Genomic DNA, 16,930 nt, shown 5'->3' with positions numbered 1-16,930 from the left:
CGGTCCTGCTGCTGGGTTGTTGCCCTCCTACGGCCTCCTCCACGTCTCCTGATGTACTGGCCTGTCTCCTGGTAGCGCCTCCATGCTCTGGACACTACGCTGACAGACACAGCAAACCTTCTTGCCACAGTTCGCATTGATGTGCCATCCTGGATGAGCTGCACTACCTGAGCCACTTGTGTGAGTTGTAGACTCCGTCTCATGCTACCACTAGAGTGAAAGCACCGCCAGCATTCAAAAGTGACCAAAACATTAGCCAGAAGGCATAGGAGCTGAGAAGTGGTCTGTGGTCACCACCTGCAGAACAATTCCTTTATTGGGGGTGTCTTGCTAATTGCCTATAATTTCCACCTGTTGTCTATTCCATTTGCACAACAGCATGTGAAATTGATTGTCAATCAGTGTTGCTTCCTAAGTGGACAGTTTGATTTCACAGAAGTGTGATTGACTTGGAGTTACATTGTGTTGTTTAAGTGTTCCCTTTATTTTTTTGAGCAGTGTATATATATATATATATATACATATAGATATATATATAGATAGAAGGTGATAAATCAATCAGCGGCACTCGGGGTCTGGTAACAGCAGTCAAGTGTATTAAAAATTCACGGCATAGAAACTAACGTTTCGGGACAAACACGTCCCTTTGTCAAGGTGAGTAACGTTACTCACCTTGACAAAGGGACGTGTTTGTCCCAAATTGTTGGTTTCTATGCCGTGAGTTTTTAATACACTTGCCTGCTGTTACAAGACCCCGAGTGCCGCTGATTGATTTATCGCCTTCTATCTAACACATTTGCACCAGAGGGCACCGGGGCCCATATTTTAAGTGGTGGGAGTGCCGGTCCACGCACCTACTATATATATATATATATATATATATATATATATATATATACCAATGGAAAAAATCTGCGGCACTCGGAGTCTTTGCTGCAAAAAGTGTGTATTTACACAAACATCCCAACCAACGTTTCGGGGCTCACACGCCCCTTTGTCAAGGTGAACAGAAATGAAGACAGACTAAACACCACTTACCTATATACCTAAGAAGAAGCCCGCCGTGAAGGAAGCGCCGCCCGCCGCCGCGTTCTCTGGCTCCGGTGTAGGCATACTACTGACGCGGACTGATGACGTGGCGCCGTGTAGCCATGGAAACCGGAATGACAGAGTGCGCGTCAGCGGGCGTTGGAAAAAAAAACAGTGACACATAGTTACAGAACCCCGGTGACCTCTAAAAATTATTGACAACTGTTATATGATTGTTACAGGGTACAATAGAAGACTGTTAAAAGTTGCAATAAACACTATAGCGGATTAATCGAACCGAGGGAGGCCCGTTCCTGACAAAGATGTGTATGTGGTTAAGTGACCTGGGGGAAAGAGTGGTGTGAAATGTGACAAGTAGTATGAAGTGAAGAGGACTATGTTTGGTTATGAATGTGACAGTGTAAATGTGAACCGAGGAGTGTGATGAAGTGATCGTTGTGAACTGCATGTAGTGTGGCTGCCTAGGAACAATCAAATGGAAACCTGCAAAGAAACTAAGAAGTGCTATGAATGTGAGGACATGAAAGGAACAGGGGAAAGGGGTGGGGGGGATAAAAAAGGGGGGGTTGGGGGGGGAGGAAAGGGGGAGGGGGGGTTGTAGGGGGGGGGGGGGGGGAGTTGAGAAAAGAGAAAAAAACAAAAAAAACAAAGCCGAGGTAGAAAGCATGGGGCCTGTCTCGTGAAAAGTGCCTGGCGGCGCTAACTGTTGGAAAAGTGCAAATTAAATGGAATGTCAAAATGGTCAAGTGTCAATAGAATGAGTGGCATACTAGAGAATGTGATGAAATGAGTAGGGGTGGAACGGACATTCCCCCGGCTGGAAACCCGCCCTAGATGGAAAAGAAGGAAAAAAATCCTATCAATGCTGGTTATAACATATTGTCCTGAACAATGTCGCAAGTAGAAGGTATAAGATGGCCGAGTGTAGCTGCTTCTACAGGCCCCTTGTCCCTCATAGGAATACATTCCACGGCATTATCTCATTGAGACCATTAGGGCTGATAGTGCCTAACTGGAAAATCCATTTGGCTTCAAGTTTCAGGAGTAAACCATTCCTATTCCCACCTCTTCTGTTCACTGGAACATGGTCGATGACCATCTGTCTGAGGTCATTCAGCTTGTGGCCCTTATCCACGAAGTGTTTCGCCACTGGCTGGTCCGAGTCCTTTCCACTAAGGGCCTGTTTGATGGCTGACCGATGGAGGGCCATTCTCTCTCTTAGTGTCCTTACAGTTTCCCCCACGTAGAATAAATTGCATAGGCATTTGATGATGTATACAATGTGGGTGGAGGTACAAGACAAAGAATATCTTATCTTGAAGGACCGGTGGTGATGTGGATGTTGAAAGGACGAGCCTGTAAGCATATATGAACACGTCGTGCACTTAGGGCACTTATAACACCGGGGGATTTCTTCAAAAAAGAGGACTTGTCCGTTGATGTAGGACAGAACTCTGTGATGTCCATGCGGACCACTCGGTCTTTAATGCTTCTCCCTCTAGTAAAGCACATTAGTGGGCGTTTATCAGTTAAGCTATGGAGCTGTCTATCTGTGGAAATGATAGGCCACAACGCTCTCGTGGCCCTCGGTAATACCGTACTGGTCGTGTTGTGCTTACTGACAAAGGGGATAACCGGTTTGTGAACCTTGTCTCTCGTGGTCAGCACCCCTTTCCCCTGTTCCTTTCATGTCCTCACATTCATAGCACTTCTTAGTTTATTTGCAGGTTTCCATTTGATTGTTCCTAGGCAGCCACACTACATGCAGTTCACAACGATCACTTCATCACACTCCTCGGTTCACATTTACACTGTCACATTCATAACCAAACATAGTCCTCTTCACTTCATACTACTTGTCACATTTCACACCACTCTTTCCCCCAGGTCACTTAACCACATACACATCATTGTCAGGAACGGGCTTCCCTCGGTTCGATTAATCCGCTATAGTGTTTATTGCAACTTTTAACAGTCTTCTATTGTACCCTGTAACAATCATATAACAGTTGTCAATAATTTTTAGAGGTCACCGGGGTTCTGTAACTATGTGTCACTGTTTATTTTTCCAACGCGCGCTGACGCGCACTCTGTCATTCCGGTTTCCATGGCTACACGGCGCCACGTCATCAGTCCGCGTCAGTAGTATGCTTACACCGGAGCCAGAGAACGCAGCGGCGGGCGGCGCTTCCTTCACGGCGGGCTTCTTCTTAGGTATATAGGTAAGTGGTGTTTAGTCTGTCTTCATTTCTGTTCACCTTGACAGAGGGGCGTGCGAGCCCCGAAACGTTGGTTGGGATGTTTGTGTAAATACACACTTTTTGCAGCAAAGACTCCGAGTGCCGCAGATTTTTTCCATTGGTAGATACCGCACGTCACTGGAGGCACCGGAGCAGCATTACTGATGAGAGAGGAGTGCCGGTCCAGAAACCAGGATATATATATATATATATATACTGTATATAGTGTATAACTATATATGTCCCCTAGTGATCTTAGGGTGTTCCTAGGTATTTAATAGGTGATTCTCTCTAAAAAGAAAACAACTAACTTTCTGAATACTGTTTGTGGTACTGGATAATTAAACAGCTGGAGAACAGTCTGGATAAAACATTTTGATTATCAGACCTGTCTTATGCTCCTGACTGTTGTTCAGATTTTAAATTAGCCGTGCTGTAAACTTCATGAGTAGAGGACTTCGCGAGTAGAGAATTTCTGCTTGTACCCTCCTGAGGTTACAGCAGAAATCCGACAAAGCTAGTGTTGTGATGTGAGTAGCGGCATTACTGCCTGTGCTAAAAGCATCGCAACTGGCACTTTAGTCGGAGAATGCCATTTACTGCAACTAAATGGCATTTTTACGCAGGGCCGGTTCTTGCCCTTGCGGCGCCCCAGGCAAAAGTTAGGGGTGTGGCTTAACATGGGGGCGTGGTCAGTCACGCCCCCCATTTGTAGCGCCGCTGAAAAAAAACAGAAAAAAAAACCGTATACTTACTGTACCCCGCTCCTGTTTCCAGGCCCTGCAGACCGACGCCGCTCTTCTCCTCGGATCAATGGGAGAGACGTCAGTCATGACGTCTCTCCCATAGAACAGCATAGGCACTAGAGGTCAATTATGACCCCTAGCGTCTATGCCACAATGCTGTGCGGTGCGCGATGACGTCATCGCGCACCGCACACCAAAGGTCCTCTCCATGAAGGGAAACTAGACGCTTAGCGTCTGATTCCCTTCAGAGCGGGGGAGGACCAGCGCCACGAAGGGAAACCAGACGCGTAGCGTCTGGTTCCCTTCTCACAGCGGGAGGGGGGGCACAGCGGGGGGACACTGCTGGGGCGCACACTGACAGTGGAGGATCTTGCCATGGTGCGGCGCCCTCCGGAAGGCGGCGCCCCGAGCAAAAGTCCTGCTTGCCCGTGGCAAGATCCGCCACTGATTTTTAGGCATGGTAACCTGCATCTGCTGACTTAAGTGCCAGGCACAATGCGGCTAATTGAATTTCCACTAATTCCCAACGCTATTCAGTGTCACATTTAATTGAATTCCCCACTATATGTCATGTATAGTGTATAAAGTCATTTCCAACAATTCACAGTAAGCTCCTCTCCTGTCTATGGGTGTAATTCAGACCTGATCGCAGCAGCAAATTTGTTAGCAGATGGGCAAAACCATGGCCCTCATTCCGAGTTGTTCACTCGCAAGCTGCTTTTAGCAGCTTTGCACACACTAAGCCGCCGCCTACTGGGAGTGAATCTTAGCTTATCAAAATTGCGAAAGAAAGATTAGCAGAATTGCGAATAGACACTTCTTAGCAGTTTCTGAGTAGCTCCACACTTACTCGGCAACTGCGATCAGTTCAGTCAGTTTCGTTCCTGGTTTGACGTCACAAACACACCCAGCGTTCGCCCAGACACTCCTCCGTTTCTCCAGCCACTCCCGCGTTTTTCCCAGAAACGGCAGCGTTTTTCACACACACCCATAAAACGGCCAGTTTCCGCCCAGAAACACCCACTTCCTGTCAATCACATTATGATCACCAGAACGAAGAAAAAACCTCGTAATGCCGTGAATAAAAAACCTAATTGCATAGCAAATTTACTTGGCGCAGTCGCACTGCGGACATTGCGCATGCGCATTAGCGACTAATCGCTCCGTTGCGAGAAAAAAATAACGAGCGAACAACTCGGAATGACCCCCCATGTGCACTGCAGGGGGGACAGATATAACATTTGCAGAGAGAGTTAGATTTGGGTGAGGTGTGTTCAAACTGAAATATAAATTTCAGTGTTAGAAAAAAGCAGCCAGTATTTACCTTGCACAGAAACAATATAACCCACCAAAATCTACAGTAACTCTCTCTGCACATGTTATATCTGCCAAAGTGCACATGGTTTTGCCCATCTGCTATGATCGGGTCTGACTTAGGCCCTCTGTCGGCTGGTTTGGACACTAATGGCCGGCTCCTGACGTGAGCTGGGCAGTGCTGTCCTCATTCCACCACATTATGGACTTTATTTACAATCAGCCTAAAACATAATTAGCGAGGAAAGGGGGGGGGGGGGGTCTCAAATTGCAGGGGGGGGGGGGGTCCTTGCTAAATCTGCTTTTTTGTCTTAAACATTACTTGTGTAAGCCAATGCAAAGGCTGTGACAGGTGTGCAGTCGCAGGGGGTGGGCATGTGTACTCTCGCAGTGGGCGTGCAGATGCAGGCAAAGTACAGTAAGGTGGTGGTGAGTTATCACTGACCTCACTTGGCATTTAATGCCACAGTAACCCGTGACAGACAATGCCATGCAATGTATGAGCAGAGTATTCACAGAATCTGTACACAAATAGGATTTCAAACTTGTCACTAGCATCCAGTTATATCAACCAATCAAACAGCTTGTGATCCAAGCCAACAATTGCTCATGCAACAGTCAGATGCCTCAGGAATGTAATCCAGCCTTTGTACCAGTGGTAACTATTCCACCAGTCACTCACTCAGCGCAGCTGTCCTTTGTAGAAACATTGAACACCACATCTTTAAACTGGGAGGTGTTCCCATGTTCATTGGTGATCACAAGTGCATCATGAGTCATTGCAACCACCTATTGTCATCAACTGTGTGCTGTGGCACCCTGGGGTGCCTCGGGGTACTTGCAAGGTTGCCCTGGGTTGGTGATCCATGACCAATTCAAATTATTTACGGTCAATGTAATAGACAAAACCAGTGTTGGTGGCTTCCATCAAAAATTATGTGGACGAACAACTGAGGGGGTTATTCAGGTTTGTTAACAATCCAAAACAGTTAGCAATTGGGCAAAACCATGTTGCACAGCAGGTGGGGCAGATGTAACGTGCAGAGAGAGTTAAATTTGGGTGGGTTATAATGTTTCTGTGCAGGGTAAATACTGGCTACTTTATGTTTACACTGCAATTTAGATTTCAGTTTAAACACAGCCCACCCAAATCTAACTCTCTCTGCACATGTTACATCTGCCCCACCTGCAGTGCAGATGGTTTTGACCTATTGCTAACTTTTCTGGTTTTCTAACAAACCTAAATAAGGCCCTGAATCCTGCCCCTCACCACATAACTGAACCAAAGGATGACATATAAACACAATTTATTTATTTATGTATTTATTTATTTATTTATTAACAGTTTCTTATATAGCGAAGCAAATTCCATTGCACTTTATAATTGGAAATAACAATGATATAACAAAACTGGGTAATAACAAACAATCTTAGAGGTAGGAAGGTCCTGCTCGCAAGCTTACAATCTATAGGGAAATAGGCATGTATACACAAGGATAGGTGTTATCTTTTGCATAGTTGTCCACCAGATTGCAAAGGTTCTTGGTGGGCTGTAAGATATGGTCATACAGCAATGATGAACCGGGGTCGAGAGGAAAGATGAGAAGACATGTGAGGATATGTGTGGACTGTGCAGAGTGGATGCAATTTGATAGGAAAGTTTATGAAAGTTATGTGGGCGGTTCTGGAATTTGATACGCTTGCCTGTAGAGGTGAGTTTTCAGGGAACGCTTGAAGGTTTGGAGACTAGAAGAGAGTCTTATTGTACGTGGTAGGGCATTCCACAGAGTGGGTGCAGCCAATGAAAGTCCTACAATCGTGAGTGGGAGCGAGTAATGAGTGTGGATGAGTCTTTTGAAGAGCGAAGAGGTCGGGTTGGGAGATATTTTGAGATAAGCGAAATGATGTTTATGAGATTAGCAAATTGACTTAATTTAATATCTTTTCTTGACTTTCTCAATAAGAAACATTTGGCCTAGGGGTTCCTGTGAACAAAAATTCTGATACTCTAGGGTGCCGTGATTCAGAAAAGTTTGGGAACCACTGAGCTAATGTTAATAAAATATGAATTTACTGTGTAGAACTACAAGCCCCAGTACGCACTGGCAGCCATTACCTGCTTGTGTATCCTGGCACTTGTAGAACTAGAAGAAGTTAGTACAGAGAAAACCCACTCAAAAAAGATGTTGCTTAATTAAATCCATTACGCTTGATACTTGAAATGGGGCTTTTGCCTAAAATAGTTTGTACCGTAGAAACCCAGAAACACATGTTGATGGTTGTTGATACATTCTTTAAATTACATTCTTTAGCAACATCTGTAGCCAGTGAAACAAAGTGAACTGCAGCGATTGTGTCTGTTGTTGCAGCTGTTGCTAAGGAAGATCAGTTATAGGGATGAGCAAAATTTTGCATAAATTTCGTTTTGTGGCCAAACACGGGTGCTAAGTGATGGCGATACAGGGCCTGATATAAAGGTGGATGCAAAGCCGAAGTTTGTGTAATTGAGCAATTTTTTGGTACTGTGCAAGCCCGAAAAGTCCTGAAAACCCTTACAGCACATACGTATCACTGAGTGTACGCAGAGGCATGGGTATAGCTAATGTAGGTGCGGGGTGTTCAGCTGCTAAGGGGCCCAGAGCTGAGAGGGGCCCACCTGTTACATGTACATACCTCCCAACATGACCCTCTCCAGGAGGGACAGGATTCTCTGCTCCTGGGTTTCCCTTGATTGCTATCACCTGTGCTAAAATACCTTTCTTAGCCATTAACCTTGTACATAGGGGCCCTTACAAACTTTTGCCCTGGGGCCTACAATATATCTAGTTATGCGTCTGAACCTGTTCATTGTAATGTGGAATAAAATGAGCTGGAGGGCATTAATATGTTATATAATATGAACTGGGGCGCTGTAATGCGGCACAATATCAAGTGGAGGCACTATAGTGTGGCATAATATAAACTAGGGACACAGTATGTCATAATGTGAATTGGAAAAGTGCTGTGTTGCATAATGTGTACTGGCAGCCCTACAATGTGACTAAATGTGAACTAGGGCACTACTATGGATCATAGAATAAACTAGGATACTGTACTACTATGGGGGATAACAATAAGTGAGGTACTACAATGGTTTAGAAAATAAACTAGGACACTATTATTGGGCATAACATTAACAACTGCTCGGGACGGGTGTCTCCCTAGATGGGTGTGTATCACATTACCAGCGGCCGGGATCCCGGCGGTCAGCATTCCAACGCCGGGATCCCGGCCGAAGAATGCCGGCGGGGGCGGGGGGGGGTCTGGGGGGTGCCAGTGTTTGCAAACGCAACAAGCCACTTGCCATTAGTTGTATTCCCACTCTATGGGTGTCGTGGACACCCACTAGTGGGAATAGTCCCTGTTTGTCTGGATAGTGAGGGGGCGGGATCCGCTCTAGATAAGTTAGGGGGTGCTTGCATTGTAATGCGAGTAACCATGCAGCATGTGTGTTGCTCTTTCCTCTTTTCTGTCTACAAAAATCCTATGGTATGAGAAACTCAGCACTACGCCGTTTTTGAGAAGAGCTTTGTTGAATGTAATGACTAAAAATTATATATGACTCCAAAAATTACATTGTGGCCCTACGTAGATTAGTGTATAGTGCCCATGGTACTGGCTCACCATAATTCAGAGGGTGTATGAGCTTCCAGTCCTAAGCATGTGTAGAAATAGACACTTTTCTATGCTTTATATAGGACAGGTTTATTTCAGGCAGATCTTGCTCACATCACATTCCAATGCTAAATATACAGAGAGAAAACATCTTTTTTTTTTCTATACTCCATACTGAACATTCCAGCTTTATATAGATTCACTAACTCCGAGTGTTTGTGCTCACTGCAAATTGCAATACTAAATATATTATGGTGTTCAGAGGAATTGTCTATATTTTGGTCTATGCACATCAAGGATTTATATAGCAGTGACCTAATTTGGGTCTGACGGAAGGCATAGCGTACAAACAGATGCTGGGTATTACTGTACATCCAGCATACAGAGGGATGGCAGAGTGCTGTTGTCCATATATATTTATAGAATAAGATACTGAGAATTAGCACTAAATATGGGATGTATACAGAAAATGAGAATTATATTCAACATAGCACCCTATACATTGGGTAACTATACTTCGTCTGGATCCTGCTTTATCACCAAGGATCCAGATGGTAGGGCACAAAAGCTTCCTATTATCGTCCAGACACTCCTTATAGTATAAATTTGCATTTAGTTTCTAGTCTGCTAAGGGCCCTGTTGCTAGATTTTGCTAGAGTATATGTGTGTGACTGTTTATACATAGAAACATAGAATTTGACGGCAGATAAGAACCACTTGGCCCATCTAGTCTGCCCCTTTTTTTTTTAATCCTATAGGCAATCTCAACCCTTTTTGAACCTTTTTGAACCTTAATTCTTAATATATCTAGGTGAATATGTGTGTGACAGTATGTACTGTATGTAATTGTATGTGTCTGACAGTATATACAGGTATGTATGTGTGTGACTGTATGTATGTGTGTATATATGTATATATGTATGTGTATATGTGTGTGTGACAGTATATGTATACAGTATATGTGTGTGTGTGTGACTGTGTATTTGTGTGTATATGTGTGACTGAATGTATGTTTGTATATATGTGTGATAGTATGTATGTGTATATGTGTGTGACAGTATATATGTATGTGTGACTTTATGTATGTGTATATGTCTACAATAGTATGTATGTAAATCATGTGTATATGTGTGTGATAGTATGTATGTATGTTTGTGATAGTATGTATGTGTCTACATGTGACAGTATATATGTATGTGTATTTATGTGTGACTGTATGTATGTAAATCATGTGTATATGTGTGTGACTGTATGTATGTGATAGTATGTATGTATGTGTATATATGTGTTACTGTATTTCTGTATATGTGTGTGATATTATGCATGTATGTTGTGTGACTGTATGTATGTATGTATGTGTGTGTATATGTGTGTGATAGTATGTATGTTTATACTATATGTGTGACTGTATGTATGTGTGTGCTGAAGGCTTGTGCGCGAGGACCCGATCTCCATATCCCAAATGTTGCTCTTTAGGGCCTACCAGGGATGAACTGGGGCTGTTACACAGCCCTGGCATGTAATTGTGTGCGCCTGCCCAAAAAGGGGAGCTGGTTACAGCTCACAGGGGTGTGCCACGAGTCACGGGGGCCGCACCTCGTGGTACGACCCCATCTCTCTATGCCAGGCAGCCAATCAGAGTGCTGGGAGGCTGAGCTGCTTGACAAGCCTTGTCTCTCTGTGTGGCTGGACCAACACATCAGCCTTTCTGGCATTTGCCAGAAGTGCCAGATGGGAAGTCCGGCCCTAAGGCCCAATGAAGCCTTAGGACCTTATTCAGAGATGGACGCAGATCTGCATCCATCTCCTCCTCACATGCTGTGACAGCCTGTGACATAAACAGGGTGATGGTGAACTTCTATGTATACACCTACATCTGTCACAGGCAGGGCAGCAACCTCAATTACTCCAATCTCACAGGACACATTGGCCCTCATTCCAAGTTGATTGCACGTAGTAACTTTTTGCTGCTCCGTGCGATCAACTTGACGCCGCCTATGGAGGAGTGCATTTTAGCATAGCAGGGCTGCGATCGCTTGTGCAGCCCTGCTATGCTGAAAAAGTTTCCTGCAAAACAAGGCCAGGGTCAGACTTACTTACCCTGTGCGTCGGATCCAGTGACGAAGGCCCCGGGATTGACATCAGCCTCGCCACACCTTGAAAAGGGTTGATGCCCCGGAACACCTCACGCCTGTCAGTCTTAATGCGATCGCCGCTGCAGTCACTTTCTGCGCTGGTGGCGTTGCCGGGCAATGACATGCGTGAGCATTGCGGGCGCCACGCAGCCGCAGTCCTGACCCGTTCGCACCGCAGTGAACAACTGCTGCATATGAACGGGTCGGAATGACCCCCATAATCCATAACTTACTGTATTTGACTTTCTCACTTTTTAATCAACATAAAGTAGGCAAAGGCGAAGATGTCATGCGCTATGAAGTGCGCCCAAGAGGCTATGTGTCACATGACTATACATATTTCTGTTGAAGTAAAAAATTTTGTTTTGATTCACGAAGCATTGCGAGCCATTGCACATTTAAAGTGATATTCCAAAAGCTTTCTACAAATTACTAAAAAATAAGCATAAATAAATATAAATAAATATAAAATCTCTTTATACCATTTCTGTCTTCATTAAGCTCTTGGGGTCTGATAATACAAGTTGCGTTTTCATGGTTCCATGCTATGAATCATTAGAGCCCAACCCACTTTCCACAATGAATGGGATGTGGGAGGATGTGTTGGATTCCAGCAGGCCCTAGTGCAGGCATTCCCAACCACGGTCCTCAAGGCACACTAAGGGCTAAAACACACTACCCGGCTTTTGCCGGCCGGGAAAAAGCCGGACGTCTTTTTCCCGTGCCGGCATTGTAGTTAACAGTGTGAGGGCTAGGGTCCCTTCACACTGCACGGCCCCGGCCCGGCTGCCGGGTTGCAGCCGGGTCTCACCACTTGAAGGTCCGGCGGCCGGGCGGCCGCCGGGCCGTCTTTGCAGCCAGTGAACCGTGTGTGTGAAGGGGAGCTTTCACACACAACGGTTTTTTCTGAAGCCGTGTCTGATGCTGCGCATGCGCACAGCATTACACACGGCTCAAAGCCGTCCTGTGTGCGAGACTCTGACGGTTTCTCCCGGATGGCAAAAAGCCGGACAAAGTTTGTCCGGCTTTTTGCCATCCGGGAGAAACCGGCCAGTGTGTTACAGCCCTCACAGTGCAGGTTTTAGTGATATCCAGGCTTCAGCACAGGTGACTTCATTAGTAGCTCAGTTATTTTGATTTAACCATCTGTGCTGCAGCCTGGATATCACTATAACCTGCACTGTTGATGTGCCTTGAGGACTGTGGTTGGGAATGCCTGCCCTAGTAAAATTCAGGTATTTCTGGACATTACGGGACAGAAGGCAGGTATGTCTCAGACCCTGGCATTTTAATGGCTAATGCATTATAATTCTTTCAAAGTCACACAATTTAACCCCTCCACATGCAAAATATTAGTCGATCTGTCATTTACTTTGCAAGTACATAGCACCTAGAATTTGTCATGTGTACAGAAAGGAGGCGTGGTCTTGCATCAAACCCCCCCCCCCCCTCCCCCACCACCACCACCACCACCACGTGCAACATTATGGGGTGGTGGTGGAGTGATTGGGTCCCATACTTAGTGGGATATTATATTTGCCCGCAATGATTGCGGGTGTAACGTGACGCCGCCGGGGGCAGGCGAAGCAGGATGCCCAATATACCGAACCAGAATGAGAGCGCAGTAATAATTCATATGAATAGGAATAAATAAATAAAATACATTTCTGCTGCGGGGTACACTGGGCTCCACAAGGAAAGACATAGGGGGTGTAGAGTAGGATCTTGATCCAAGGCACCAACAGGCTTAAAAGCTTTGACTGTTCCCAGAATGCATAGCGCCGCCTCCTCTATAACCCCGCCTCCCTGCACAGGAGCTCAGTTTTGTAGTTGGTGCCGCAGATAGCAGGCACATAACAGAGGGGCTGCTCTGGGCAGCCCTAAGAAGAGCTTTTTTTGAGAAGAAAAGGGAAGACTATAAGGGCTGTAGCAGTGTGTACATGTCTAGTGACATTCACTGCTGCAGCTCCATCTCTCCCCAGCGGTGCTGTACACTCCCGAGCCCTGGTTGCCGGGTAACTACAGCAGGAGGCTCCGGTTTTCTTCTGAGTCAGGCACACACAACGGGGGATCTCCGGGATCGCGTGGCCGCCAGAGCCGGATTAAGGCCCCGGGAGGCCTGGGGTACTAAATTGCAGGGGGCCCCCATGGACTAAAAAACTAATAAAAAATATATATATATATATATATTATTATTTTTTATTATTATTATTATTATATTTTTTATTAGTTTTTTAGTCCACTGAAGGAGGAGGGATTTATATATATATATATATATATAATTTATCTAAGAATCCCTCCTCCTTCAGTTCAGCGTGCGGCGCGCCAATGACTGAGCCGCAGGCTTGCTGAGCCGGACAGCAATTGGACAGCTGAGCCGTCGCTCAGCTGCCCTGACTACAGCTGTTAGAGCACTCTTCTTAGAGCTGTAGTCAGCGCAGCTGAGCGACGGCTCAGTTGTCCAATTGCTGTCCGGCTCAGCAAGCCTGCGGCTCCGTCATTAGTGCGCCGCACGCAGGGCCGTTTCTAGACAATTTGGCTCCCAGATTTCAAAATGCGCCCCCCCCCCCCTTGCTATAAAAAAATTTTGCGAGCCCCCCCCATATAGCCAGAAAAAGAAAAAGCATGCGCGCGCGCTCCCGACAAGGGTGTGTGGCCTGATTAAAATGGGCGTGGCCTCGTCTGATATCATCACACCCACCACAGGGGGAAAAAATAAAAATAAAAAAAGTCCCCTTTTTACACATTACACCAGGCAAGTGTCCCCATATTACACAGTACGCAGGCAGGTGTTCCCATTTTACACAGTACGGTAGGCAGATATCCCCATTTTACACAGTACGCAGGCAGATATCCCCATTTTACACAGTACGCAGGCAGGTGTCCCCATTTTACACAGTACGCAGGCAGGTGTCCCCATTTTACACAGTACGCAGGCAGGTGTCCCCATTTTACACAGTACGCAGGCAGGTGTCCCCATTTTACACAGTGCGGCAGGTATCCCCATTTTACACAGTGCGGCAGGTATCCCCATTTTACACAGTGCGGCAGGTATCCCCATTTTACACAGTGCGGAAGGTGTCCCCATTTTACACAGTACGCAGGCAGGTGTCCCCATTTTACACAGTACGCAGGCAGGTGTCCCCATTTTACACAGTACGCAGGCAGGTGTTCCCATTTTACACAGTACGCAGGCAGATATCCCCATTTTACACAGTACGCAGGCAGGTGTCCCCATTTTACACAGTACGCAGGCAGGTGTCCCCATTTTACACAGTACGCAGGCAGGTGTCCCCATTTTACACAGTACGGCAGGTATCCCCATTTTACACAGTGCGGCAGGTGCCCCCATTTTACACAGTGCGGCAGGTATCCCCATTTTACACAGTGCGGCAGGTGTCCCCATTTTACACAGTGCGGCAGGTGTCCCCATTTTACACAGTGCGGCAGGTGTCCCCATTTTACACAGTGCGGCAGGTGTCCCCATTTTACACCGTACGCAGGCAGGTGCCCCCATATTACACAGTGCGGCAGGTATCCCCATTTTACACAGTGCGGAAGGTGCCCCCATTTTACACAGTGCGGAAGGTATCCTCATTTTACATAGTGCGGAAGGTGTCCCCATTTTACACAGTGCGGCAGGTGCCCCCATTTTACACAGTGCGGAAGGTATCCCCATTTTACACAGTGCGGAAGGTATCCCCATTTTACACAGTGCGGCAGGTGCCCCCATTATACACAGTGCGGAAGGTATCCCCATTTTACACAGTGCGGCAGGTGCCCCCATTTTACACAGTGCGGAAGGTATCCTCATTTTACATAGTGCGGCAGGTGCCCCCATTTTACACAGTGCGGAAGGTATCCTCATTTTACATAGTGCGGCAGGCAGGTGTCAAGTGGGGGGGAGGAAGGGAGGAAGAGAGAGAGAAAAAGAGAAAAAAAATACTTACATCTTCCCGCTCTTCGGGTTCCGCCGACTCACGTCCCTCGCGCCGGCCGCCTCCTCCTTCGATGCTTATCTCCTCTCCTCCCTCTCTCTCCCCCGAGCGCTCCTGTTCGGGGGGCGGGGCTTCGCGGAATGACGCGTTTGCGTCGTGATGTCACGACGCAAACGCGTCATTCCGCGAAGCCCCGCCCCCCGAGCAGGAGCGCTCGGGGGGAGAGAGAGGGAGGAGATAAGTAGTCAGTCACAAAGTGAGCCGCTCGCCGCTAAACGGCACTGGCCGCACGCTGTACTGAAGGAGGAGGAGGGACAGGGCAGCGGGGAGCCGGGGCTCGTGAGCGCTGCACCGCAGATCGGATTGAAGAAAGATCCGATCTGTGCTGTGGCAGGGGGCCCTTTTGGAAAGGGGGGCCCGGGGTACGTATCCCCGGGACCCCCCCCCTTAATCCGGCTCTGGTGGCCGCGCTTCGGGAGGTGGTGAGTGGGTCCCGCTCGCGGGACCCGTGCTTTATCGCGATCCGGCGCGGTCGGTGGGAGGCGGGCCATGCGCGCTGGCGGTGGACACTGTGGCAGTACAGGCGATCCCACTAGATCACCAGGGCTTGGGTGCAGGTCAGGTTTTCTCTTAAAACCTTTTTTGTGTGTAGCCCGTAGTACCTGGTGGTTTTGCCAGCAGAGGGGATAAGGCTTAGACCTGGAGCCCCCCCCCCACCCCCTAGCCCCAGGGTGCCATTTCCAGCAAATGTGCCCACCGTGGGGCTGCATATCTATCTCTCCCTCACTCCCTGTCAGTGTTTGGGTGCCATTTCTCTCAGCTACACTGTTCCTGGAACTGCTTGGGCAAATTCTCCTTTGAAAGCCGCCTGGTTGACAGCGCTGTGACTTTACATGACACTTAAGTATTCTACATGTCAATTAGACAGTGATAGTTAAGAAAGAGTGCATTTAGTCAGGGTTCTCTGATACAAGTACCCTGTGATATACATCCAGTTCTTACTGTGCAGTGTTATATCTATTGACTACATAGCTATATATATATATAAGCTGGTCCAGTGCAGTATTATTGTTAGTAATAACCTCTGCATTGTATAACTGTGACTATATGTGTGTGCATTAGATTGCTGAGCGGTTTCCATTTCATGTCTCTCACTCAACTTGCTATCCCTATATTCTATAACCTGAGGGGGCAGGTTTTATAATTATATAGGATTTTCACAAGATATACTTTAACACGGATTTTTCTCTGTGATTTTAGTCACCATGTCTCTCCTGTATCCCTGCTTGTGCTGACTACACTGTGCAGGGGTTTGGGCAAGAGGTATTGTGCTGCTGACAATTGTACTGTGTTACCTGATACTGCAAGTTATATCATGTCTGCTTCTGAAGGTAACGGTTCTGGGGCTGAACACACTGCTGGTGTTGCTGAAGCCACAGATCCCTATGAGGAGACCATAGCAGCTGTGGGCTCTGGTTCTGGGGGCTCCTTGCCCCCCAGTGGGACTGTGGCAATGGGGGTGCATAATGACCCACCGTGGGCTACTTTCTCCACACTTCTACATACACTAGTTACTAAACTAACACCCCCTATGGGACCTCCTATGCCGGTGCAACTGTATGTGGTCCCTGCAGCTAACCCGCCGTGGGCGGATAATTTGTCTGCTCAATTGAAGAAGTTGAACCAGTCCTTGACTACTAAAAAGTCTGACCCACGCTCGGCTAAGACCAAGGGGTCCTCTAAGCGAGCTCTTATCTCTTCACAATCCACTGCTGTCACTGACACCTCGTCTGATGACAGATTCTGACACAGATACTGCTGAGGGGGAGGGTAGTTCACATGTGGATGTTCCT

The 16,930-nt window shown here is 46.9% G+C and overlaps 1 protein-coding gene across 1 annotated transcript in view; it reads left to right on the top strand.

Annotated features, from left to right (window-relative positions):
- The first annotated feature begins 12,326 nt into the window (after nt 1-12,326).
- The window catches only part of THAP7 (THAP domain containing 7), a 162,742-nt gene continuing 158,138 nt past the window's right edge, over nt 12,327-16,930 (top strand). Inside the window, exon 1 of the mRNA XM_063943328.1 lies at nt 12,327-12,405. Coding sequence (XP_063799398.1) covers nt 12,352-12,405 — 54 coding nt within the window. The 5' untranslated portion in view covers nt 12,327-12,351. The remainder of the gene's footprint in view (nt 12,406-16,930) is intronic.

This window comes from Pseudophryne corroboree, chromosome 10 (genome assembly GCF_028390025.1).
Source record: "Pseudophryne corroboree isolate aPseCor3 chromosome 10, aPseCor3.hap2, whole genome shotgun sequence".
Lineage (NCBI taxonomy): Eukaryota > Metazoa > Chordata > Amphibia > Anura > Myobatrachidae > Pseudophryne > Pseudophryne corroboree.
This window is presented reverse-complemented; position numbering and strand designations above follow the sequence as displayed.